This window comes from Tinamus guttatus, unplaced genomic scaffold (assembly GCF_059628265.1).
Source record: "Tinamus guttatus ecotype Peru unplaced genomic scaffold, ASM5962826v1 Tinamus_guttatus_pri_ptg000472l, whole genome shotgun sequence".
NCBI classification, from domain to species: Eukaryota; Metazoa; Chordata; class Aves; order Tinamiformes; family Tinamidae; genus Tinamus; species Tinamus guttatus.
Window position 1 is genome coordinate 3,601,369 of NW_028289006.1, and position 26,659 is coordinate 3,628,027.

General features: G+C 35.6%; 1 protein-coding gene across 9 annotated transcripts in view; it reads left to right on the forward strand.

Annotated features, from left to right (window-relative positions):
- The window catches only part of ANKS1B (ankyrin repeat and sterile alpha motif domain containing 1B), a 404,144-nt gene that overhangs the window by 101,867 nt on the left and 275,618 nt on the right, over positions 1 to 26,659 (forward strand). For all 9 annotated transcript variants that reach the window (XM_088532910.1, XM_088532909.1, XM_088532904.1 and 6 more), the window contains one exon: positions 8,732 to 8,897. In XM_088532910.1, coding sequence (XP_088389036.1) covers positions 8,732 to 8,897 — 166 coding nt within the window. The remainder of the gene's footprint in view (positions 1 to 8,731; positions 8,898 to 26,659) is intronic.

Genomic DNA, 26,659 nt, shown 5'->3' on the forward strand with positions numbered 1-26,659 from the left:
TTTGACTTTCAATAATTTTGATATTTGAAAAAAAAATAACCATTTGGGAACATTTTCTTGTTCTTTCTTTCTGTATTAGTGTGGGAACAAGTGTAGGAGGAGTTTCTTTTAAGAGAGCCTTAGCTTACACTATTGCAGCAACAGTTTTTATACTAAACTATTACATTTATATTTCTTCATATCAAACTGGAAGACTTTTAGAAATGAGAAATTTATCTTTCCTAAAATAGAAGATTTTTGTATGTATGTAGCTTGCATTAAATCTATTGTCTATGTCTTCAGGTTATTAGTTTCTAAATGCAAAATATGTAGAAGTGTTCTTCTACACTTGTAGACTTGACAACAAGCTGGACAGGCATATGCAGAATATTTTCTAGAAATAAATGCAGAGACTATTAGTAACAAATGACAGCTTAATAAATTTAAGTGGTAAAGTTAGGAAAATTTCCTTCAGAGAAACTGTGTTTCATAATGTCTCCTTTTACTGATGCATCTACCCTCCTGTTGAGGCAGTTTAAAGTTTTAGGATTCTTTCCTGCTTTGTGTTAATATTGAATAACTAGGTAGGTTCAGAAGCAAAACACTTCATCTGTGTGCTAAAATGCCTCTGTCTCCCACATAGGACTCGAGTATTCTTTATTTACAGGTGCAATAATTGATGGGGCAGATTAAGACACAACAGTGTAATGGTTTGCTGCATTTCTTGCCCAGCAACTAATTAATCCACTTCAGTGTTTCTCAATATCTAACTCTTTTCATGGTATTGGCCATTATAATTTCGGAGTTCACTTCATGCAAACATAAGATTGGAAAGCCTTAGAAAAATTTTAGTAGGATAGGAGTTGATCTGGATTCAAAACTCTTAACTTCTCATTCACTCTTCCTGTGGTTATTTCACACCTCCTTTCAGACATATTAAAAAACTTAACGCAAATGCAAAATAGTTATTGTCTTAGAAAAAAGATGATTTTGTATTTTCTGTGATTTTCAAAATAATTGATTCTGTAAATTGTTAGTCAAGTACTATCTGGATCTGTATAACTCTAACATTTCTTCCATAAACCTCTTGTGAACCTTTACCTCCAAGTAAGAAAAGTCTCTTTTTCTTAATGAAGAGATCTGATAATGAAGCTAACTGATATTATAGAAAATGTTCCTTAATAACCACCTTCCAACCTTTGGACTGCTACCAAATGAAGTTCAGAGCCTGAAAGAAGTTTGTTTTTACTCTCAGCAAAAAACAGATATGAAGAGCCTTCCTCCTGTTGTTCTGCATGCTTTGAACTTTGAAACTCACACCCTTGAAATCTAAAAACTATTCTCCTCCTCTTCTTTCACTTTCTGAGTCATTTTCTGGCCATGGCTTCATGGTTTCCACTGAGTTTTTATATTTTGTACTAGAAAAAAGTGATGCACAAAAATAAAATGTTCTTCAAATTTGAAGTGTCCTATTCTAGTTACGCAATGATATATAAAAGCTCTCACAGACAAAGATTAAATTAGTGCTTGTATTCTTACTAAGTAGTGATGCTTATACATTCTAAACTTTTTCATCCTGAATCTTTTTTAATTTGCTGAAATTTCCATTTGAGCTAACTTCTTTTTGTGCGTATGTGTGATTTTAAAATCTACCATAAGAGCATAAGCAATTTGCTAAAAAGTATTGTTTCCATGGAGCTGAAATTTCACTTCATTTTATCTTTTTAATGTAATAGCTTTTATTTTAAATAGGCATTTTCCCTTAGCTTGATAATCATACAAGATTTTGGGGTTTTTTTAGCATTGTTTATGAAGACAGTAGAAAAAAATTGAAAGATATTTAACCTAGAAATTACTTTAGAGGTTGTAATTGCATTTTGTTCAGCTAAACTAAGAATAATTTATTAAACCAATTATTGCATTTTGCTACATTGCCACAGACAGCATTTGCATAAACCAGATTTTTTAGTCTTACAGTACATGCTTTGTCATTGTGGCTTTTTTACTAGAAGATGCATCTGCTCTTTTTCATGACCGTAATGTTGTATGCATAGAAAGCATGTAACATGCCAGCAACAATCTAACTTCATTGAAATTCTAAATATATGCCAGATAGAATTATGAAAAATCTACGTAAAATACAGCATAATGTTTTGGCTACGGAGATTAACACTACACTCATTATGCTCACAATTTACCTATATTTTCAGACAGCTGTAATTCAGGCCATATTAGGTACATTTGGGATGCAGATGTTATCTAAAATGTTTTCTGAACATTTATTCATGTGTTGTCTGAGTGCTAAATTTTGTAACATTGTCAAAATAGAAGGCAACAAATGTCCAAATTTTTTAGAAGGAATTTTTTTTTCCAGCTTTATGGATGACTTACTGAAATATAATCACAAAACCTATTTCAGGTGCTGGAAAGAAAGAATTATTTCAGATAACTTTGGACATGTATTATTTCTGCAACAACAAACCTACTGCTTCAGATATTTTGTGAGAGAGTAAAATGGAATACTCTTTTAAAATCTCTATTATAAAATACTTTGCGCAGATCAGAGTAGATTCTCCAAGATCATTACCCTCAAATGAGATTATTGGGGATTTTCTAAATTCTGTAATATATCATGAAGTGAACCTTATTATCTGTTCTGTAACAAATTACATACTCAAGTGTTTTTAGCTGTCATAACAATGAACATTTATCATAGTTTGACTCATGAAAAATGATTCTAATTACATGATACTATAAAAGTGACTTTTGTTAAATTATTAGCAATAGATAAATAGCATTTCCCCCAGCCGCAAAATTACAGTGATATCACTGCCTTTCTTTAAATGGAGAGGCAGTAAAATAAATACATACAAATACAAATACTGATTGTGATTTTGGGTTACGGTAAAATAGGAAATATCTTCAGTTGTTTTTTTCAGTATGTTATTGTGACAAATGCATAGTGTTCTTCAGATTGAGGCATTTCCTCCATCACTTGACTGCATGCCACGAATCTCTGCTAATCACTGTCAGTGACTGGCCTGAACTCTGTCCTTCCTTGATTTCTGTGCTACCAGCTTTCAGATGGCCATCTCTGCCACAAGCCTGTGGTGACTTGTCATGAACATTTCAGTGTGAAGTGCCCCATCAATCTGTTTATGAACATGAACAATCATTTAATACAAACATCAAAATGGGATAAATGCGGTAGTTCATTGCTTACTATCAGAATCATCAGGTTTGGGTTGGTAGGATCAATAATTCTCTCAAGTATTACTAAGAAAGAGGGGTACCATAGCATGCTCTTTCTAAAGAATAGCTAAGCAGGTTTTAGACTACTAACTGTTCTGGAAAAACAAGCACTGGGTTTCTTCATGCCAATTTTCTGGCATATAGCAAGCCACGGAAGCATACACCAAAAGCCAGAGGATCTCAGAATTTTCTCTGTCAGAATTTTCAGGAAAGGTTTAGTGGCAGTTCTTCCTTATCTATTTTAATAGAAAGGAAATTTTCTAAAGATGACATGTACCTTGTTTTTTTCCTGTTTATCTTTCATAGAATATTTCTCCTTTGAGAGTTACTCTTCAGAAATAAAGGAAACCCTGGGTGTCCTACTTCCAGTTCCTACATGTTTAAAGCTAATCAATAATTACAGCCTTAAAGGTTTCTTTGAAAGTCTGAATTATCTGGCAGTATAATTTAAAGACATTAAAGCTGCTCACCAATCATTCTCTTTTTAGTCAAGTCCTTACCAGATATGGTATGTCCTTACCAGTGGTAAACTACAGCAGGAGGTTATTGCTTGAATTTAATTTTATTCTCTGTAAATTCTTTAATTTCCAAGCTAAAGCCTAACAAGTGGGAGTTTATCAGGTGCTCATAAAAAACTAAATTTTCACAAATGTCAGGAGTAGCTGGTTTTGTATCAATAATCTCAGAGGAATATGGGTAGACTTGTTAGCTATTTTCTTAGTGGATGAAACACCTTTCACTGTAACTATTTCCTGTGTTCAAAAGGAAGAGACTCTGATTGTTAATATAGACACTGCTCTGCTTCTTGTTTCTAGTGGCACTGCCATCCAAAGTGTTAACTAGCTTGTTTAACAAAAAGCTTACTTCCAATGGAAGTTACCATGATAAATTTCACTGACACTCACTGTAAAGGTTCTTGCAGCTAGACAAAAATGAATGAAGTACACCCTGTTCTGAAATCAGTGGTACTTCAAGTACAAGCAGGCTTATGGACATTTATGCTTCCCCTACTGTGTACCTTAAAGTAGTGTACCTTAAAGTACCTGTGTACCTTAAAGTACCTTAAAGTTTGACTATTTCATCTATTCTTCTTAGATGTTTTACATAAATTGTGATGACAGTGTTTAATGAAAATGAACCATAAATCAGAAGAGAGACTTCTGCAAATTTGGATCTAGTAAAGTGTCCAAATGGCAAGAAAAAGTATGGCCTTCAAATATGGATATTCTAGATGCCAGGAGATTTTCTGCGTTTGTAATTAAGTTCATGATTACCTGGTGGTGACAGACAACACGCCTATGTGAATTATCCCTGTGGAGAAATGGTGAATTAGAGAGAATGGAACTTTCCTAACCAGCAGGTTTTCTGTCATTGCTCATCTGGCAGTTGCTTCTATGTTTTTGCATGTTCCAGAGGATTAATGAAGCTTCAATTGACTTGATTTTTGTAGGATAGGAGATGGATGTTTTCAGTTAAATAAAAAAAATCTTTCTTCTTGTCAGAATGCCAATGCAGATTAGATGCTTACTGCGTCTCTATCCTTCTTTATTTTTAGGTCATACAAACTGTAGTTTCTAGGTTGCTTATATCCCAGACCTTGAGCATACATCATTAGTCAGACCGATTCTTACAAGGGATGCAAGAGCATCTACAAGGCAAAAGCTTGGCAGAAACTTGGGAAAGAAAAAAGAAAAAAAAAAAACAAGCAAACAAAAAAACCCTTAACTTAAAAGCATGTAGTTTCTGAAATTTTACTCATGGAACTTTTTTTCAGACATATATTTTTCTTTTTATGGTTGGCATTAGGACTTCGCAGAAGCAAACTCTCTCCCTTTTGTCAGCAATCAAATTTCTTTCTTTTTTTCCTTTTCTGTTCTCCAGTCCTGTTTTGGATTACCTATGGTAACTATTACACAATCAAGGATGTGTTCAGAAGAGGTCCAGTTGGCTGGCGACCTCTCGGTAATGGGCACTGTATATCCCTGCATCTTTGCAGCAACCTAAGCCTCACATTACTGCTTCTTATCTAGGAGGCAAAAGTGTCGGACAACTGGTCTCCAATGCTTTCCCAGTGACTCACTCACTCTCACTTTTCCTCTTTCTCATCTATTGTGTTTATATTTTAATCCTCTCCACTAAAATACTCATTTCAATATACTGCCAGCCCAGCACATTACTTTTCTGAAGTTCTGTTTCCAAGTAAGAACAAATTCTGACTTGGTAGTAGATGGCCAGTTAAATATGTCAGCTTTAGCTTTGGAATAGTATATAAAAAATCAAGATTGAGTCATTTCTAATTGTTTAAAATTAAACTCAGATTATTTTGATGCCAGGCATAAAGATTGCTCTGTAATAATGCAGATATATTTCTTTGAAAGGATTTATTATGCAGAGGAATACATCTAGGACATATGTAGGATTACTGTAGAGTTACTGCACATTACATTGGGTGAAGTGTGACAACAGAACTGATATTGAAGAGATTGCTGAAGAGCTTTTAATGTTAGAAAAAGAGACAGAATTATGTTACTTGATGCTTTTTGATACAAATGCATTTTTAATTAAGGATTAACTTCACTTAATAGTTCAGCTGATAGAATTTTAGACATTCATCAGTATTAGCAATTATTTTTGACTCTAATTTATCTAATTTATCTTTTGTTTGGCACACAGGTATGATATTTGCATTCTTAGGCTGCGAGTTTACTTGTTGTTGATGTACAGTCCAACCATTTTCCCAGTAAACCCATCACTTTTATTTATTCTTGCCTGACATTTACATTCTTGCAACATTATTTATACAGTGTTGAATAACAGTCAGAAAAGCAAATTGTATTTTAAGAATAATTAGGAAAGGAATAGATAACAAAAAAGGGAACATCATTATGTCACTGTATAAATAGTAGGTGAGTCCACATAATGAATACAATGTGAAAATCTGATCCTTCTGTCACATCACTGAATGTTGAGAGAGTGAGGGGTGACGGGGATGGTCAACAGTCTGGAACAGATGTGTGAATATATCAGATTTTTTTCATTTCTTAAAGAAGAGGACAAGGAATATTCTGTGGATCATGTGTGGATCAGGCAGGATAAAAAAGGAACCACTGTTAATGGCCTTCTAAAATACAAGATCTAGGGAGCAGCAAATAAGGCAGGTTATAAATAAAATGGGGTGCATGCAACCTACAAAAGCTTGCTTGTGCTCCAAAGGCAACTGGGCAAGTTACTTTCTGAAAGTTCAGCTGGTGAACATGAAAAACAAAGCCAGCACTTTTTGGTCATGAGGTGCCTGACTCTCAGAGGGTTGCGGCCTTGATACCCCTACCCGCTTACACTGGCCTTACGCTGTTCTCTGGGCAAGCACTGCTGGCCACCTCTGCAGACAGAATGCGAGGAGACATCGTCCGATTCACAGTATCTGCTCTTATGTTCTGAAATCATTTTTAGTGTAGCTGAATTCAGAAGTTGAGCACAGCTCCACCTCCCGCTCAACCTTCAGTGACAGTTTTAAGCAGCAGGATGTCTTTGTATGCTTCTCTAGATGGAATTACTATTGCTAGGATTACTGCAGTTTATCTTATTCTTACCGAAACTTGCATGTTCAACATTTATACTGAATTTTGCTCTCAAAAACAAAAAATCTTTTGCCCTAGACATTATACAGCAGACAGAAGTGAACAGAGTAGCAATTCCATTTTTTCAAAGAGAAAGGAATCCTTCTCTTGTCTTGCATTTACCCTTCTGCCACTTCAGTGCCTCCCCACTACACAGCTACATAGTGCAATCTAGTGTGAAAAACATTATTCATTATGATAAAAAGGTAGAAATATTTTATAATTAAGTATTAGTGCTTTTGTTAATAAATTACAAAGGTTTTGAAGTTTTCTGTGGGTTAAATCTAATCATGCACATTTATACCTGTGATAAAATTGTAGTTTTATGGAATTGAACTTTTTGGAAGTTGTAGCTGGCCTACTGATGAACTTTGTCTAATTGTTAGGTATTTAGAGTTCTTTAGCCTAAGCTATTTATTATTTATATATATCAGGAAGGTGGTTAAGGATTGTTTACTCATACTCTGAGTAAACATAACACAGAAAAAGGAACAGAAGAAAAGACAAAACCAGAGTCTTCTTCGGCATGTGTTTCTGAACACTGACCACTGGTCTCGTGTTGTTTTCTAGCATAATTTTTCTTTGTTACGAATGCTGATCAATGTTTTGTTTTGTTTTTCCCAATATAATTTTTGTCTGTTAACTGTTTGCGGTATGCATTGTCAAGAGAGCGAATACCTCGCTGCCTAGCTGGCAGGCCAGCCTAGGTTAAAACTAGGTTCTACTCAAGTCATCAAGCTGAATTTTGAAGTTCCTGTTGCTATCATCTTGATCCTTTCATTCCAGAGACCTTCAATTATTACCAGATTTTGAACTTTCAGGAAAATCAGGTTATAATATAAAAACAGCAAAAAGTTTGGTAGAGCCGACTAACAGTATATATCATTTACAGTAGAAAAAGAACCTGTTTTCTGCAGACATAGACTTCCTTGGGCAATATGATTTTTTCTTATTGAAAAAGAAATCATTATTCTACCTCCTATTCTGGGCATCACATTCTTCTGTCATTTTCTGAGTAATGCCAGGAAGTTTTCAATTCCTTCGTGTCTTACTATATCGTATTTGATTAACGTATAGTGCTTGACTTTCCCATTCATCCATATGTCTTGGTGTATGAAAGATGTGGGAATGTATGCCTTTGTCCATGCAATTGCTTTCTACTGAGATAAAAATGACAGAAATCAAGACGCTCTAGTGAATTGATACGGTATGTGCTTATTCATGTTCTGAAGCAGACATGGTTTGCTGGATTGAGCAGTTTAGGGTGCCAGCAAAACTTCTGGCTAATTCCTGTTTCTCAACATGTGCTAGTGACAGAAATTCACTGAATGGATCACTGTTAAGGGACATTACACCAGTCTATTCATTCAGAATATACAGAAGACATCAATCCCCATTCACATCTTGGAGTTTGGACTTCAGAATACACATGACAGATCTTTAGCCTTCTTTTTTATACTATAAAAATACTGTAAAATCACTCCCAAAGGCAGAGTAATTGTCATGGTAAATACAGTTGTGTGTTTAATGAGACAGAGTGAAAAAATGTGAATAAGAGAGATCCTCTAAATGAGAACCTACCAAAACAGGTATGTCAAGACCATTTGTGTTGGAGCACCTTCTAAATATCAAGTTTGATGGATAAATAAATCTCTGTGCCTATACAATGCTATATTACAGAATGTTTTTTTTAAAAAAAACAAAAATGTTTTCTCTTTGTTCCAGCATGCAAGTAATCCTTCCATTTAATTACAAATTGTATTTCAGCAGGATGGAATATATTTAATTTGCTGAATTTTAAACCCTCTTACCGAACTTGGTTCTTTTCTTGTGTTATTGTCCAGCAAGTATATCTTTTACCTAGTTGCATTTTTACTTTTCAGGAATCCTATTCAAAGAAGAGACTTTATGCATTGGAAGCAATACCCTCTGTTCCTTTGGATGCAGTTCCTTCAGAAAACATCAACAGTCTTTGTGATTCAATAGATATAGCAGTGACCAAAAAACCTTGTTCCCTGGAGATAGCAAGAATACCTTCCTCAAGACAAGGTAAATCACCAAATAATCCTTTACATAATCTTTGGTGTAAGCGTAAAATTATGGCGGGTTTAGAATTGCACCTGTTTATGATATTTTTAGACTCTCAGTCTACTAATAATAGCACAGTTACAGCCTTCACTAACCTACCATAAGGTAAGTTAATACCAGAATGCTAAGAAGGGAAGATAAAATAGAGGTTTAAAAGATCTTCTAGATACATATAGGAAGAAATTGAAAATTCAAAACTAGAAATCAAATTTCTTTAAACATAGCCTTTTGCAATAATCTGTTTACCATCCTGTTTTTTGTAAAGAAATAGTTAGCATTCTAATTATAGAACTAATAAAAAATTTAAAATTCTTCTGAATTTCCATATTATATAAAGGAAGGTCAGCTCCCTTTTAGAAAATGGAATAGTGAACGAGAATTGATAGAAATATTAAATGAAATAGAAAGAGCTTTTCAGTTTGGCAAATATCTATTTCTGTTGTGCAACTCCTAACAGCAATGAGTTACAGTAGTTAAAAGACTATAAATTATGCTGAGTAGTATGAATGATAGTATCTACAGGATTTTATTTACATTCCCCCAAAATACGCGCTTTCCTCCAAAATGCTTACTTGAACTCTTCCTTAGTCATCACCTCTTAAAATAATTTAAGAAAATAATAATTACATTGTAATTAATTGGAATGAGAGACTGCTTTGATAAATGGGAATTAGTCTCAGCAGCACACAGCTACTTGAAACGGGCCATTTCAACTCGTATTATCTTGATTATGAATTATAATTTTGGAAGGATACAAAAATGACAGGTGATTATCTACTAACATCATGTTAACCATCTATTCTGCCTAAGGGAAGCATCATCTTGATTTTTATAGAGGCTCTAGAACTGGAACAAACTGTGCCTGAGATGAATCAGGCACAGTATAAAAGTGCTAAGTGGATAATTTTGCCTCTCCAAAACAGTTGTGCAAGAGAAAGCTTGAGGGAGGCTGCATTAGGAACAGCAATCAAATAGATGGCATAAAATAGGACAACATCTTTATCAGATAGGAGCATAAATTTGACCCTGCTCATGGAGCTGAAGCTCTACTTTGCTGATAACTGACTCTGGCAGTCTAAGAAAATTAGTAGACTCTTCAATGCTGAACAAATTTATAGTTTGTCATCTGATAAAGTGAGAAAATGCCATATTAACTCTGTTTTTCAAACTTCTATTTCAAACTTTCAAACTTTAACATATGACAAGATCAGCAAATTCGTAATACTGAACCAGGTGACAGTATTGTAATCCTCCTCTTTTTGTTTCCTCAGATTTCTTTTACTGATGTGATCTTTTCCTTGAAATTTTATTGGGAGAACATTTGGCTGTATGGCTGGGCAGATTCCAAAATGTAGTTTTATTTTAAACTGTAAATACAGTAATTAGATAACTGGCATGGCTTGTGAGTCATATCTGTAATCATGTTGACTATTATCTTACACTAAAAAAGACCCAAATAATACCAACTGTGTCAGTGAGAGTACTAAGTTACTTAGTAGTATGCATAATTGTTGCTACACATTTATTGCATGAATAAGCTATGTATTGCTGCAGATATAATTCATTTAAAGCAAGTATCTGATTTGCATTCCTTTTTCCTGAATTTCCCTGTTATTCTGTCACTGAGTGCAACTAACTTTGGGAATACTCTGTTCCAAATTCAGTACTATGTTACGTGTAGAGTCCATTACACGTGACACGTCCATTGCACAGGGCAGCACTGTGAATATCAAATTCCATCTGTCAGCCTCCTTTCCCCAGGTGGTTGGACACTGGTGAACTTGCCCTGCTCTCTGGAGTATTGCTACCTCTTGCCAGTGGAGGTGAGACTGACTGCACACAGTGATGGAAAATTCTCCTTCCCTCTACTGGGAAGAAGGGTTGCTCTGACTGGTCCTTTCAAGCTGTACAGCTGCAAGTTATAGTTATTATTATAATTATTAACTGGCCCTGCCAGGAAGCTCCTAACTGGTTGCTGGGATCATTCTTTGATCTACTAAAGGAGGGAAAAAAAGACAAGAGTGTTCTGTGGTTTTCCCAATTATTTTTGATTTCCTGAAGCAGCTTTTTCCTGAAACATGAGAGCATGCAACAAATGGTAAATTATACTTATAGGGGGGAAAACCTGAATGCAAAGGAATAAAAGTAGTCATAAAGTTTCTGTTACTTCCACCTCTGAGAGCCTTAATGTTGTACAAGTTTTATGTCTGACTGTTTGCAACATATTAGTTTTATTTAGGAAGATGCAGACCTACATTATTGGTTTATGCTGGCAGCTAAAACAACTGCTTCTCATTAGGACTGATCTAAATGTAAAAAGATTGCATGTGTATCTGAGTCTGAGTTGAGCTGTTCTTTGGTTCTGCAATAAATTGATGGGACAGTGTTGGCAGAGTGTGTTGGCATCTCCCTTTCACAGTATCTCTACCTTTGAGCTAACAGCTAACACTTAACAGGGATATTCTGAAATACTTACTAACATAAGATAACAACAACAACAACAAAGGTATAATTAAAAAAAATTTGATATCTTTTTCTGGGGGGAGGAAAGACATTAAACAATTTTTGGGGAGAAAGTGTAGAAAAACTATTTCAGTTTTTCTAAATAAAAGAGAAATTGATCTTTAAGATTCTTTCTTTTGTACAAAATCATAAATCAATTGTATTAATTTTTCCATTGGGATATTCCAGAACAGTATATACTTTCCCAAAATTGAACATTTCTTATCACTCGTTTAATTTTCCAACTACCCCTCCATTAAAAAAACAATATATTTAACTTTGAAAATAGCCATAAAATTATAGTAGCTCATAAGGCATTAAGTTTTGTGAACTGTTAGTAATAAATCCATCATCCTGTGAAAGGTATAATGTATTAATGAATGTCTGAAGCTCAGAGTACTGGATAACTGCTAATATCAAGTATCTTCATGATGTCTGCATGATTTTGATCAGTTATGTGGTATCTAGAATATAGGAGCAGTAGATTGTACACAGCACCATGCTGGTGAATTTAGGTTGCATTTGAACCTGTGCTGTTGAAGACCCTTGTAGACTTATCATTTTATATCCTCAGTAGCTTAGGTGTTTTTCCTCGTATTCCCTTCTTCCACCACCTGATGTCATACCCATTTTATTTAGCAGAAACACAGAAAGTAATCTGGCCACGTTACAAAAATCTGAGAAATATATATTTTTTTGGCTGGAGTTCAGTGTGTGTCCCTGCTTTCTATCCCCTTCAGTGTGCCTCTATAGTTTCTACTGCAGAAAGTCCCTAAGCGTGGGACTGGGTGGCAGCCTCTGTGCTAAATTATTAATAACAATTGATGCCCATTACTGCTTGAAAGCTTTTTATGTTCTCATTGAGCATCATTAGGTAACACAGAGGACTTTTCAAAATCTGTATTGGCTGTGAATAACTTCAAAAAAATCCCCATTTGGGCTGGCTGCCTACTGCAGAAGGTGTTAATACAGCATCTTAGTAAAGGAAAGAAACATCACAGCCTGTTTACTGCATGAAAATCTCCTTGGATAAGGGAGTTTTAGTTTAAGGACCTTTTTTTTTTTCAGTTATGTTACCTTGGAGTGACTGCAGTCAAGCAGAACTTAGTGAGTCATCTTCAGTTCAGGAACCAGTCCCACCTGCAGAAATTAAGAGCCCAGTCTGGCTGCAATATCCACTTGATAAACAGGGCAAATACTTGGGTGCTTAGCTGGTGCTGAGCTCTTAGCATGAAATGTGTTGTTACTAGCTTGTGGCAGGCAAACACAAGGCAAGAGATTGAAACATCAGGGAGGAGTTTTTCTAGTTATCTATTCAGCTAAATGTATTTTGGAGAAATCTTGGTCTTGTCAGTCATGCCATCTTTCAGAAAATGTACTTTGAGTTAAATCACGGTCACTTGTAAGGTCATGCAAGATACTGAAATATCTATAATGAATAACACCTTTTTATTATTTTTACTGCTTCATAATTTTAGCAGGGAAATTAAGAAAAATGTCTGTCACTGACTTATTACTGTATACATAAGTATATATACCATGTTACGTATACACAGCATGTATATATATAGATATGAAAATATTTATAATTATATTTATTTTTATATTTGTATTTATTTATATATTGTCCCCAAGCTGACCAGTCTACTGCATTATTGTTTATGCTTTCCCAGTCTGATATCTTTCTCCAATAATTAGTGTGAAAATATGCCTAAAATTATTTGAAACCTCACCTCCTATCTATTTTGATAAATATATACATGCATGTATATATTTATGTATAAATGTAAGTATAAATATGTAGACACACACTGTATATAAGTAAAATTTAAAACATTCCTGTGTTTGCTGTCTTACGCTGTGTTAACAATCTCAGATATCAGATATCTAGGAGACAGTTGTTTAGAAGCTGAAGAACAAATCTTCATAAGATCTATCTTGAATATTTGAACACTGAGATTCTCTAGATTGAGACTAGGATAAGATCCACATCTTTTCTTGAATAATAAATTTATAGCCTCATTTTTTGTGGCTATTTTCTAGCTATAAGCAAGCTGGTGCAAAGTGGCTGTAAGAAGGGAGCATTACATTGTCACATATACCAAATTGCTTGCATGCTATGTGATTTGTCTTATGGAACAGAAATTACAGAGGCTAGACTTAATGCTCTTTAATTTTCAAACTATAATTGATCTAAAGGGTCATGTACTGACCTTTTAAAATCCACTTCTCAAAATGTTTCAAAGAGAATGGCAGGTACTAGAGCACCAGAAGTGTGTATGTCATTTAAATACACTTTAAAAGCCAGAAATAACAGGATATAATGAATTTAAACACATGATCTGCATTCTTACTTCTCAAGATTAAATACTTTCAGTGATCAAGAAGAGCCATCTTCGCTGCCGAGAAAAAGGAGACAATCTCTTACCAAGCAGAGTAGTTGCAGCATATAGCAGATGATTGGTGTTTTTGAGGCAGTTGATTGCCCTATAAAGCTTTTGGTTCTGTGGGGCATATCCCACATCGCTGCTACCAGAAGCGCGGCACTTCCGAAGGACTGGGACTTTGAGCTTCTATATGAGGAAGGACTAAGGGCCAGCAGTTCCCTCAGGCCAGAGAACCACAGGAGATGGCACATCCAGCCAGCAGGAGCCTTGCTAGCCAGGGCCTGTCCCACCACCTGCAGTGAGGGAGAAATGGAGATTCTGTCCAGGTTCAACCAAGAGCCCCCATCAGTGGACAAGTACGTGGTGATGGGGAAGGTTCAAAGCTGGGCGGTGCAGTTGCCTGCAAGTTACAGTCAAGGTTGACCGGGTCCCTTGCTTAGCAGAGACAGGGCTGTGGTGGGAAAGCTGATCAGTGATGTTCAGGCTTATGAATGCCCTCAGGCCTCTGAAAATTGCCTCCTCTCTTATCAAGGTGTGTCTTCACCCATTATGGAGATCATGGCTCAGTAGGGCCTTGCCATAGACTGTCTTAATTCCTGTGGTTCACCAGTGAGATATTCCAGGAGAGACAGAGCCAGAGCAGGTACAGGGAGATGGGAAGTAGACCTGCCATGGGACACTTGGGGTTAGGGGCAGGAGGTGGGGGTGCGGAGTTCATGAGCCGTGGAAACTGGTGAGACAGAGGGGGAATGAAGGAGCCTGCCCACTCCTGTAGCACTGGGCATGTTCACCCAGGAGCCTGGGGTTGAGTAAAGGATCAGCACAACAGGGGGGCCAGAGGCCAGGGCAAGACCAAACCCTCCCCTCAGGAGGAGACATAGGCCCCTGCTCAGCTTCAGGCTAGGCTGCATGGGCTCCAACCAACCTGAGCCAACTGTCAGGGAGTAGCAAGGTCTGGATTCACCCTCAGGGTTGGAAAGTTAAGGGGAATAGCAAGGTTGGAATGACAGGGACCTTGCCATCCACGGTCAGGTCCCCCAGTACCCAAGTGAGGGGGCAGACTCAGAGATCATGACCATGTTCCACCAAGAGTCCAGATCTCTAGGTAGGTTCAAGGTGGTGAGACAAGTCTTGAGGTCAAGCCAGGAAGTCAGTCTGGAGGTGGAGGTCAGCTTAGTAGCTGCCAGACAGGCCCGTGGTGACAAGGCAGGTTCGAGGTCAAGCTGGGAAGAGGGACCATGAGTCAGGGTGAGGATCAGTGGATTCCCTAGCCAATCAGCCACCAGCACCACTACAGTATCAATGAGCAGGGCCTGACAGGCCTAGACTGGGATGAAATGGAGTCCTGGTGCTGGGTAAGGTTGAGGGAGGTCCCCAGGGGATAGGCAGAGACCTGTAAGGGAGTGTGCTCAGGGACCACATAAAGGTCCTTCATCCTATAAATCATTCAATCATAGTCTTCTACTTATTTCAAGGAGACCAGTATTGCCAAAGTATCTCCAAAGACTGTAATTCTTCTGTATGTTGAGTGAGAAGTGTAGAACCACTTAGAGCTTGTCAATAGGAAACACAAGGTGTGTGTCTGATTGATACCTAATGAGATAGTTGCATCAATTAGGTGGAGCAGATGACTGGCTCATGATTGTGTTTCCACAACAGCGTGGTATCTGAATACTTCCTCAGGAAGCAGTTAGTTTCTGTTCTAAGTTATTTTTGGCCTCAAGGAAATGCTCCCCTTTTTCAGGAAAGTTTTCCAGTTATCACAGTGTTTTATGCAATCTAATCCCACTGGCCTTTAGCAGAGAGTAGCATCAAGACTCTTAGGCCATGAGAAGAATGAGCAGAAGAATCTCACCGTGCACCGACATGATGAGAATACTTGATGAGGGGACTTAGGGAGAAAAATCTTGGGTTTTAACCTTCTTTGCCTAGTTCCTTGAATAAACTTCTCAATACCACTTAGAAATAGCCGGCTTTTTTTGTGCCTCTTATGCTGACTGGAGGTCTGTTTCTGAATAACTGATTTCTGTGCTGGTGATTAAGAAACTTCTCTTTTTCAGCTTAAATGTATTCATGGCCAACTGATACTCATAGGTTTCCATCTTGGTTTTTCTTCTTAAGCAGTTTTACTCCCTTCCATTGCTTATCTTTGGATAAACTTTTAGATAGCAACCTTATCAGCCTTTGTTTAACAAGAAGTCAAGATATTCAAGTTTCCTCAATCTATTCCTTGGGTGGTTTTAGTAGACTTTTTCTGCATTTCTGAACTGAACGTGAACATCACTGAAAATGAGTAATCAATAGTTTCGTATCTAGTACAGTTTTCTAGGTCTTTTCAGATGCCTTTTTGAAGTGCTTTTGAGAGAGCTCTGTATTATATTCTGATCCTTGTAGTTATTGACATTATCTCTAAAAGTAGCATTATATTCTTAAGGACACAAATTGGTGTATTTAACAGACATAATCAACATGCTTCTACTTTCTACCAAGATTAGTAATAAAAGTATTAAACAATGATGATGCCCAAAATGATCCTTCAGAAACACAATTTCCACACATTCCTTTTACAGTATTCAATATTAGCTATTTTTTGTCACCAGCAGCTCCTTAGCTGATTTTTTGCTTACATGGCTTCTCTTCACTAATCCCCATACATTTCCTATATGGTGACAATCCAGATGATACTTTTTTGAAGTCAACACGCAAGAGAGCTAACATATGGTCTTCAGCTAGGACAGAGCTCTCCAGCCTCTCTCTTCAGGAACAATTTTGTGCAGCCCCTGAATGATCCTGAAAATTTACTAGTGCACTTTTCTGTGTCTATTCATGTTGCCTGCTCACTGTGGCTAGAAGAATCCGAAGGCCAGTAAAGTTTCCAATTGAGATATTTCAAAGGTGTGTACTCTGTATCACAATATGTTCAAGTTCCCTTGTTGAGACCTGTGCATCATTTTTCCTCTGCGTTTCTGGGCCATATGGACAGAATTTGGCTATAGTACAGAATTTCTCAAATTACTTGTTAAACAGGTTAATTTATAAAGAGGTAAGGATCACATTCAGAGCTCCAAGATACAAATCTTTGCCAGAACACAGTATTTTGGAACCCAGAGTAACCTTCTTTAAACTGACTTTCAGCAATGACACATTTCATATTTGTCATTTCTACTGCCATAGTACAGAATGCACAGTGCTTATGAAAAGTATCTTTGTCTAATGTACTAGCATATGTCTACAATTGGGATTTTGTGATTTCACTTGAAATTTTAATGGAGGCTGAGGGAGTGCTGATGCATAATAAAATAAACAATTGTTCTTTAATGAATTTTGATTTTTTCTTCAATTGTCTTTCAAAGCACCTTTCAAAATTGTAAAATAAAAGATTTCTGAAAATTATATCTAGAGAGTTTTTGCTGATATAACTACAATGTAAATTTAAAATTTAAAATTTATTTTCTATTTGTAAGTATTTTCTGGCTATTTCTAATTCTGTTTTCTCAGATTATTTTTTTCCTGTTGTTTGCAAAAAGACATAACATCATGGGGATGCAATTTTAATTACTGAATTATTGTCTTGATCTTAAATCATCAGTTACTGCAAGGAAACTGTTTCAAAGTCAGCAAGATTTTTTTTAGTTTCTTATCCCACTTAATTATGTTTGACCATGGGAAAAATACTGTGGACATTTTCTGGATATTTTTCCAAGATCCAAGAGGTGATGTACATACTCATGAGAAGAAAAGAAGAAACAGAGGCTTCTCTACAATCGAATAATAATTTATATAGAAACCTACTGTACTCTTACAGACTTACAGGCTTATTTTCTTAAAACGGAGGACAATTTAGTACTTTCTGGCAAGCACTAATTTGCCTCTGTCTTTCAGGGATTTTCTACTGATGCAAAACAGCAAGCATTCTTAATCTGCTTTTACTCCCATAATACAATTAATTTAATAACACTAATCAAGTTTTCTTTGCTCCAAGCACAAATCTCCAGGATGTAGACAGTTGAGGAGGTCTGTTTTATTGTATTAACATTTTCATACCCATTTTCTTTTTTAATGTATTTCTGCAACAATTGAACAATTGTTAAAATTCTTGGAATACCAATAGGATGCTTTATGTAAGGTACTTATTCAGTAAGGTATTGCTCAAAGGAGGGCAGTTCACATGTGTTTCTGCTGCTATGATGATTTCTGTTTGATTTCTAGGTGTTATTAACCTACCAGTTTTGACCAGAAGGTCATTAAGTCATTTGCATCTCAAAGACAGATGACAAGGAGTGCTTTGCCACTGATTTCATTGGGATTAGGTTTTTGCCATATATTTATTCTTCCAAAAGAGGAGTCATTATAAAATTAAGAATTAGTTATTAAAATTTGATCTGAGATCAAAAACTATTTGTCCCCTAGTACAAGACTTAAAAGTGGAGTGTTTTCAGTGAGATTTTTTTCTCGTTTCTTCTGATTTTGGCTGAAATCAGAAGAGAATACCTGTAAGAGGAACTCATTTTTACTGTGAGGGTAAGTGAGAAATGGCACAGGTTGCCCAGGGAGGTTGTGGAGTCTCCATGCTTGGAGATACTCACAAGGTGTCTGGACAGGGTGCTGGGCAATGTGCTGGAGGTGCTCTAGTTGAGCAGGAGGGTTGGACTAGGTGATCTCCAGAGGTCCTTTCTCAATCTCAACCATTCTATGATTCTGTGATATGGCTGTTGCGTGCTATGAGTACAACTATGCCAACCCTATGTTCCTTATTTAGTTTTTAAAGAAAAAAAAAGTGTCTTCTTTATATAATTATTGCTATTATATAGGAATCAGCTTTCTTGATAGAATGCTTACTATCCTTATACTTACAAAGGGAGAGGGAAAGTAATATGTAATGCCTTCGGCACAAAGTAAGTGCCAATTTAATTATGATGTGCCTCATTATAGATGCATTAACAAAATAAACTAATGAGAGAAGTTGAATGATAAAGAATTTCAATAATTCTTTGTCCAACAGATGCCTGTCATCTAAGCAGAGGAGATCATGAGATAAAACCATGAGTTTCTCTACACAACCATTTCCTTAATCTGAGTTTTAAATAACCGATTTTGTACTTGGACAAACTTCTGTTATGGATTAACTTCCTGTATTAAACAATAGTGAAAAAAGTGAAATCCTCTAATTTCTCTGGTGCTTGAGTGACTAGCCTTGAGTGATAGGCTCCAACTGCAATGTGTTCTTTTCTGTATTTGGAAGAAAAACAATCCTACTTTTTTGTTTCGTTTCACTTCTTGCTCTTTGTTAAAAACAGCATTTATCTGCCAAAATACAGCTTCAGCATCACAAGTTTAGAAGCAGGTAGTGGAAATATCCACTGATTATTGTTTTTTGACTGATCATACTTCCTTGGATGATTCTTGCACATTTAACTAGTCACTGTCAAAATCTCAACAGGGAATACTAAGCAAAGGAAATATACACTGGCTTTTTAACCCTAATCTTATCCATCCAATCATATTTGCAGGATAAAGATGGGTAAAACTGTTACTTTTTCTTTCTTTTTTTTCATTTGGGGTGTTTGAACAGTGTAAGTGAAGAATACAGTGAGTAGTTCTTATGCACATACATATGGACCACCTGACAATATTTTCATAAGCCAAATGTAATATTAACCCAAATGGATTACAGAAGTGAATGTCAGATTAACTTTGTTTACTCTTATTAAACAAACTTATAATTTCATTTAAAAATCAAGCTGATAAATCAGGTCCAGTTTCTCTGAAGTTATGCTAATTAGCACGAATTATGCACCTCTCATTTATTATTAATGGTGATCCATATTAGCTATTCTATTATTCCTGATGTCAGGCTGAAACTCTATAACGGCTCAGCTTGTTTCATTAGCTTTTTTCCAGTCTTCTCAAACATTATCAATATTTCAAGTCTTATTAAAAAAAAATCATCATTTGTCGGGATAGCTTTTTTTGCCAGATTTTTCTAAATTATTGGATATAAATTAGATAAATCAGTTTGTTAAAAATGTAGTCTTAGTCACTATCATTTAACATTTTCTTTGGATGGAAGCATATTATCATATGAGTTTTTCTCCTATATTTGGGTAAAAATAATGAAGCAGAAGCTATGTGGAAAAAAACAGTATTGCAATCATGTCATTAAAGAGTTCTTCAGAATGCATATGCACAAAGAGGCTGAATTAAGGTTACAGAAGCCACTATAACTCTTACATATTCCAGTACTTTCCTTTACAACCTTATCATTCTTCTAAGCGGGTTTTTGTATATAATTAAGATAATTGCTCCTCTTCGCATTCTCCTCTGGATAGTATCTTTGATAGCATCCTTAATGAGGAAATATTATTCTTAAAAATGTTTTGCCAGTTATGAAGGTAAAGCACATGGGAATGAGTGATATCAGATAACCATTTTATAGCCAAAACACATACAAATCTCTAGCTGCTTGGTATATTCCAATAAACATGTTTATATGATTAAAGTAATTTCACTTTCCAAGGACTAGCCTACAGCTTTTCTGGGAGGATATTGAAAGAGGCTGCTGCTTCACATATGTTAAACATCTTGTGTTGATTCATTACTTATTATTATTAATCGTTAAAGTACTTTAAAAAAAAAAAACAAGCTAGCTTTCAAGGGAGTTTTGGATAATTTTTGCATGGAAACTTGTGCTGGAAGTATTTCTCATCAAAGTGCATGCATTCGGATGAAGACTGAGCTTCACCCATTCCCATGTGATTGCCATCTCGGATGATCTCACTATACACTTGACTGCATGCTATCAGACAAAGCAATTTTTTTTGAAATCAAGACAATAATTCAAAAGAAAATTCAGCAGATATAAGCACTTTTATATGTGATTATTATTTTACTGTGTGAGGAATATTTTGTTGTCATAAAAACCATTAAATTGCTAGTAATTGCAGTAATAGTAAAGCTATATGCTACAATTAATTTGTTTATATTTTACATGCATTGGGTATGTTTCGGAGGAGTACTAGTTTGTATAATGGATATAAAGCAGATCTTCAGTAAGCATCTTATCTAATATTAGGTGTCCAGTAAAAAGAATAATTTTCTAAAACACCTATTCAGATTGAAAGTTACTCTAGATTAGAAGCTGGTAGGAAGAAACTGTTTTGTACTTCATGCTACTTATACTTGTAATACTTAACAGTTTACATATTCTCCTATTTTGTATTGGAATGAAATGGAATCCTTCTGAACTTTTGAGAAATCTCATCCTTAAGAGTCATTATTTTCCCTGGGCAGTAGACTATAATGCAATACAGTTCAAATAGCATTAAAAAGAAGCCTAAAGTGGATTTCAGAAACAGTCTAGTTGAAACTGGAAATTTGCATAGGCACACCTTGAAGCACCGGGCTCTCTTTTGGCTAAGCTGAATTTGTTCACTGCTTGGTCTCTTTTTCCCATGATAAAACTGCTTTGCTCACAATGATTAATCATTAGAAACTGCAATATCTATATTTTAGACGTTCTCATGTAGACATTCTCAGAAAGTTCTCACATTCACAGTGCTCCTGAGCTCTTCTGCCCTTTGTGTAGCTTTTGAGCCTTTGATCTTTTGTATTAAAGGTTGCAAGTTTAATACACCGTATAAGGGGTGCTTTGTGTTTTGCTGTGGGTGGTGAATAGAGGAGGTGCAGTCTACAGGGGTCTCTCAGCAAAATTATTGTACAATTGCCTGCAATTCTGGGATTAGATCTGATGGATTTGTATCATCCCTTGTATTTCTATGATGTCCTGTATCATGGCACTTACGTGAGACATAGGGGATGATGCTAAGAACCCTAAATGCCAGGCTGTAATGTCAGCAAATACATCATTATCGTGGGATGTTGCAGTGCTTTTCAGCACCGGGCCTGTATTTCGAGTCCTAGGTGCATCCCAAATCCATGCCAAGCCACGATGCATACCCTCAGGCCCTGCCCCATCCTGTCACACCTGGGTTACACTCCAGTAAGACCCCTGAACTGAATATTCACAAAATCGGGTTTGTGTGGTATCTGCCCTGTCATCTTTGCCTTTTCTCCCATTGGTCTTTCTCAAAATCACACATCAGAAGTTACATCCTCCTCTGAGAATAATTTCTGGAGAAAACAGTAAGAAAATATGTTTCCCCAAGAAAAGTAATTTTGATTAATCAGCTCTTATAATGGTGAAAATTGTTTTCAAAAATTTCCCAGCTAGCTACCCACCATGTCCATATGTCAGTTTGGTGGCTCTGCTGACAGGCGCTGAGAGTTCCCTAACCCACAACTCTGCCCGTTCCTCCATCTCTGCTTTCCTCCATTCCTGCTGTCTAGGGATCTGCTGTCCTGTGCTTCCTGGGCTTCCTCACGTGTTCCAGGGAAGATCCACTGGCTTTGGTGGGAATGCATGGAGGTGATTAGTAGCCTTGCTCATTTTTCCACAGTTTTAGGACACCTGAAACAGCAATAAATACAATAAAACCTCAACCAAACTGAAAAAAAAAATTGTCTTTCTGACTTACAATCTCCAGCAGTTTCTTTCTGACAGACTGCAGCAGACTGAACTACTAGTTTATCATACAATCCACTGAATTTAGTTGTCAATAATTTTATTTCAGTCTTGACCTAAATCAGATCCTAAATAGTTACTGTAAAGATAAATGCTTCATAAGCAGTTTCTACTGTCTTTACTTTTCCAGCTTTATAAGAATTTAATTGTAGTATCTTTGTGAAAAGTTAAGAATATTGTATTTAATACTTTTATTTCAATACTTTTAATTGCAACTTTTCACTGTTACTGAGAACTCACTTTTTATGCTATGCATTATGAGATTTTTAAACAAACTTTTCTACTCACTTCAGTGCATTTGAAAAGCAGAAATCTTGGCTTAGCTTGGTAAATTTTGTTAAAATCAAAATATTTGTGTTATATGTCAATATGTGTTATTATTAGTAATTAAGCAATTACTAAAATAAAACATTTCTCTACATAATGAACAGATTTATTTGTTTTGTTCAGTGTCAGAGATGATTAAAAATAGAAAAAAAAAGATTTCTAGTTAAGGTAATCAGTGCTACATTCTGTAAAAAGAGAGATTTTCCCTCCTGTTTTAAGATAAGCAATTTAAAAATCAAATTTACTTCAATTTTCTGTGCCTCTGTCTCCCTTTCTGCATCTGCCAGTCCTGATGGCAGCGTGTAGCTTTTTGGCAAAAAGTTTCTATTATTTGCATTTTTATTCTCATAACATTTGGATTTTTGTGCAGGCCACCTCCAAAGGAAATTGGAAGTATGCAAGAATTACAGAATTTTGTTTTGCTAGGGTAATATTGTATAGCAAAAAAAGAAGGGGAGTGGGCTAACATTGCCAGTCCCTATACATTTAGATGCAACATGGATTTCCTAGCTAGCGATAGCATCAGTTTCTAGTGCAGACAGGATATCAGGCTAATTTCTTTTTTCTTTGGTATGCCTTCAAGCACCAGACACTTGGAAGAACCTGTAGGAAGAAGGTTTGATAAAACACTCAGTTGCTTTATTGTTTTCAAAAAGCAGGGAAAGTCTTCAGAAAACTGCTGCATATTTTTTGCTCCAGGGTGTATTATTCTTTTATTAAGAATAAGATGCAGTAGCATATATGCTAGATAAAGATATTAAAAGCTACTGTTACTAAAAACATTCTTGAGTCTCTAGCTCCAAAGGAGCTGTTCAGTCCATGTTCTTTTTATTACAATTTACATTTTTAAAAAATTTAATTTTTATTTTAATTTTTCAATTTTTAATTTTTCAATTTACAGTTAAAACCAATTTCTTACCAGTAGCACTGCAGTTGAGGCTAATTTCTCTCCCGGAGCAATTTCATTATTTTGACATCTATTTCTGCCTTACATTATGATGAAAAAATATTAACAAATTCTATAAATATCTTGTAAGTAATATGTGGAAATATTGGTAAGGTTTTTTGGGGGGGGGGTAAATTCTATTGGTTACTCTCAGAATTTTCTCACCAACCTAATTAACTCTAACAAGGACTAGCCATTGATAAATTTAAATATTTATGTACTTAAGTTTTAAATGCCTCATGAAACCATTTGAAACAGAAGAAAGGGTACAATACATTTTATAAACTGCATGTTCAACTGCTAGATATCAGCTTGTAAATACAATGTGAAATGAATGTGTGACTCATATTCTAATTAAATAATGACATTTGAAATATGAAGTTAGTGCTGGATAGAAGTTCTGACATTGAGGCTGACAGCAGTTCTGTGAACTGTGCTTTTTGTTCAGGACAGATTCCTGTCACAGTGTAAGGATTATATCTGAGGAAAATCAAAGTAAGCAGAAATGTCTCAGCTAGAAGGAGCAGGGAACCCTGGTGATCATTACTGCTGAAATATATGTCCCTGTTAATCCATTCAATCTTTTTTGAATTTGAAACACAAATTATATGTTTCATATGAAGAAGGTTACAATTTAGGTAGCTCATAGGGCATCAGGAGCAACTCCTATGTGATCATAGATGGGAGATTATTCTTTAGAAACTTCTTGAAAATGAATAAATGTAAAAAGGAGCACTAGTAATTACAAAAATACACTGTTTCTTTGCTGTATAGATGGTGTCCTTTCCCGTGTTAGTTTTATTTTGGCCTCCCCGTTCTCCTGCCCTTTATGGGAGAATTCAACAGACTGGATGAACTTTCTCTGCGTGAAGTTTCTTTCTAAATTTGGACAAAATGACAATGAGATATGGTCTGAAAAAGAGAAAGGGTATTTCAATCTTTCAAGAAAGAAAAGCAAATAAGCAAACAAACAAAAAATCCGGTGCAATTGAATTGATGAATAACTTGAGGTTAAGAGAGCTTAATAGTTTTAAGCCATATTTTTCTTTATCAGACTTGGCAAGAAAAGCATACTTAATTATGATACATTTTTTGTCGTAATTGTCTAGATGGCATCAGCTCCTTTATTCCTGCCAATTGATTGATTTTTAAGTCCATTTTATTGTGTGTCAAAAAGCAGACCAAAGCTCCATGTTCTGGAAACTTCGATTTATTCAGGTGGTATCAATAGAACTACATCTTGACTGTTTGAATTTTGTGGTGTCTTGTTCTTTTTTTTCTGTAGTTAACTGCAACCCTTAAAATTTCCAAGGATCTGCAATCTCTGTTAGGAAACCTAAGAAGATTCCACTGGTGGCAGCACATGTTAGGAAGAATTTTAAGGAATCTGCAGAGCTAGCTTGTAGATCTAAAACCAAACCAAAAAGAATAAAAACACTAAGGCAGTTTCCACACTGTAAGCCAGAAACCAAATTAAATATGTTGAACTATGTAGAAGATTCCAAGCAGTCAGAGCTGAAGGAATGTAAATGCTGCTTTGTCAAACAGAAAGTAGAGTTAATAATGCATAACTATACAATATTACTGCAACATGTCATTTCATCTAAACGAATTGTATAGCTAATTGAAAATCAAAATATTAGGGGAATACTAATGGAAAATATATCTTGCGGAAAATTCTGAGAATAAATAAAAACAAGCAAAATAATATATGAAAATTTTTTGGGGGGTGTTGGTTATTAGAAAAAAAAAAGTTTGAAAATTAAATAATGTTATTGAGCGATGATTTTTAAGTGCAAAAAGCTCTAATGCAGTAGTGCCGCAAATTAATTGTTTGTGGTTGGAACTTTGAATGAGTTATTCCAAAATTATTCACAATATTCCCTTTATCATTCTCAAAACATCTGGACATCATTGGGCAACATACTGGACTAGATACCAGATCTGGTCTGTGGTAGATATGTGCACGTTGCTTTGAAATTAGCAGTAAAGACTCTATTTTTTTTTTAAATTCTAATCTTTTATTAGTAGTGCTCACTACCTGCTGGACAAGTTTTTTATGCTCAGTCAGTATCCTCTTAGGCAAAATACAACATAGCTTTCTAGTTTGGAACAAAATACTTTCTCTAAATAGTATCTAAAAATATATGCAAAACTTTTAAATTGACGGCTGCTTTCAGAATTCACTCAACAATTTACAAGCTATCAAATAAGAAATAAGAGTATCTGAATATTGAAACATTTTAAAACATCATTTTAGTGCTTTCTAGCTTTTAAATAATACAGTTTGCTTTATTACTTTAGTGTTCTGATAAAGAGACTTCTGAATTGATACTTCAAAATAACAGAAGCATGCAAATCTGTTTTGGCCATAGATTGCATTTCTTTGCTAAGGGAATATTGGGGGGTTTCTTTACAAGACTACTTAAACGTAAATATTACTAAGCTCAATCCTTGGGGAATATGGCTATCATAAGCAGTAACTTAATAGTTTAAGAACGTTTACTGTCATCATCTTTTAATTGTTAACATTCTGAGATGATTTGAATATTTAGCTTAATTCATTTATAATCTGCTATATTCTCAATAGTTTTCTCTGCAAAGCATGGTATGGGTATTCTGGAAGGCTTATAGGAGAAACTTTGTGCAATAAGGCCCAGTCCTGCACTCTCTAATGGCACAAATTTCCAAGTAAGCATGGATTTCCCCAACCTGTGTGGTTCTCCTCTGCATTTTTACAAGAATGTTAACCCTGTGCTTTTTCCCCTGAACTTCCAGAAATATAATAACTACAAGCTGGAACAGGACAAATGTGGAAATCTATGAAATATCTGTCATAGTGCAGTCATTTCACTGTAAATCTTTCAAACATGCATAAGCCAACAAAAAGCATAAGCCTATTTCACAAGCACCAAGTATATGGCAACTGTGTAGCATTGTTTTTGAATGCTCAATTAGGCATCAACAGCTTGCAGAGGCA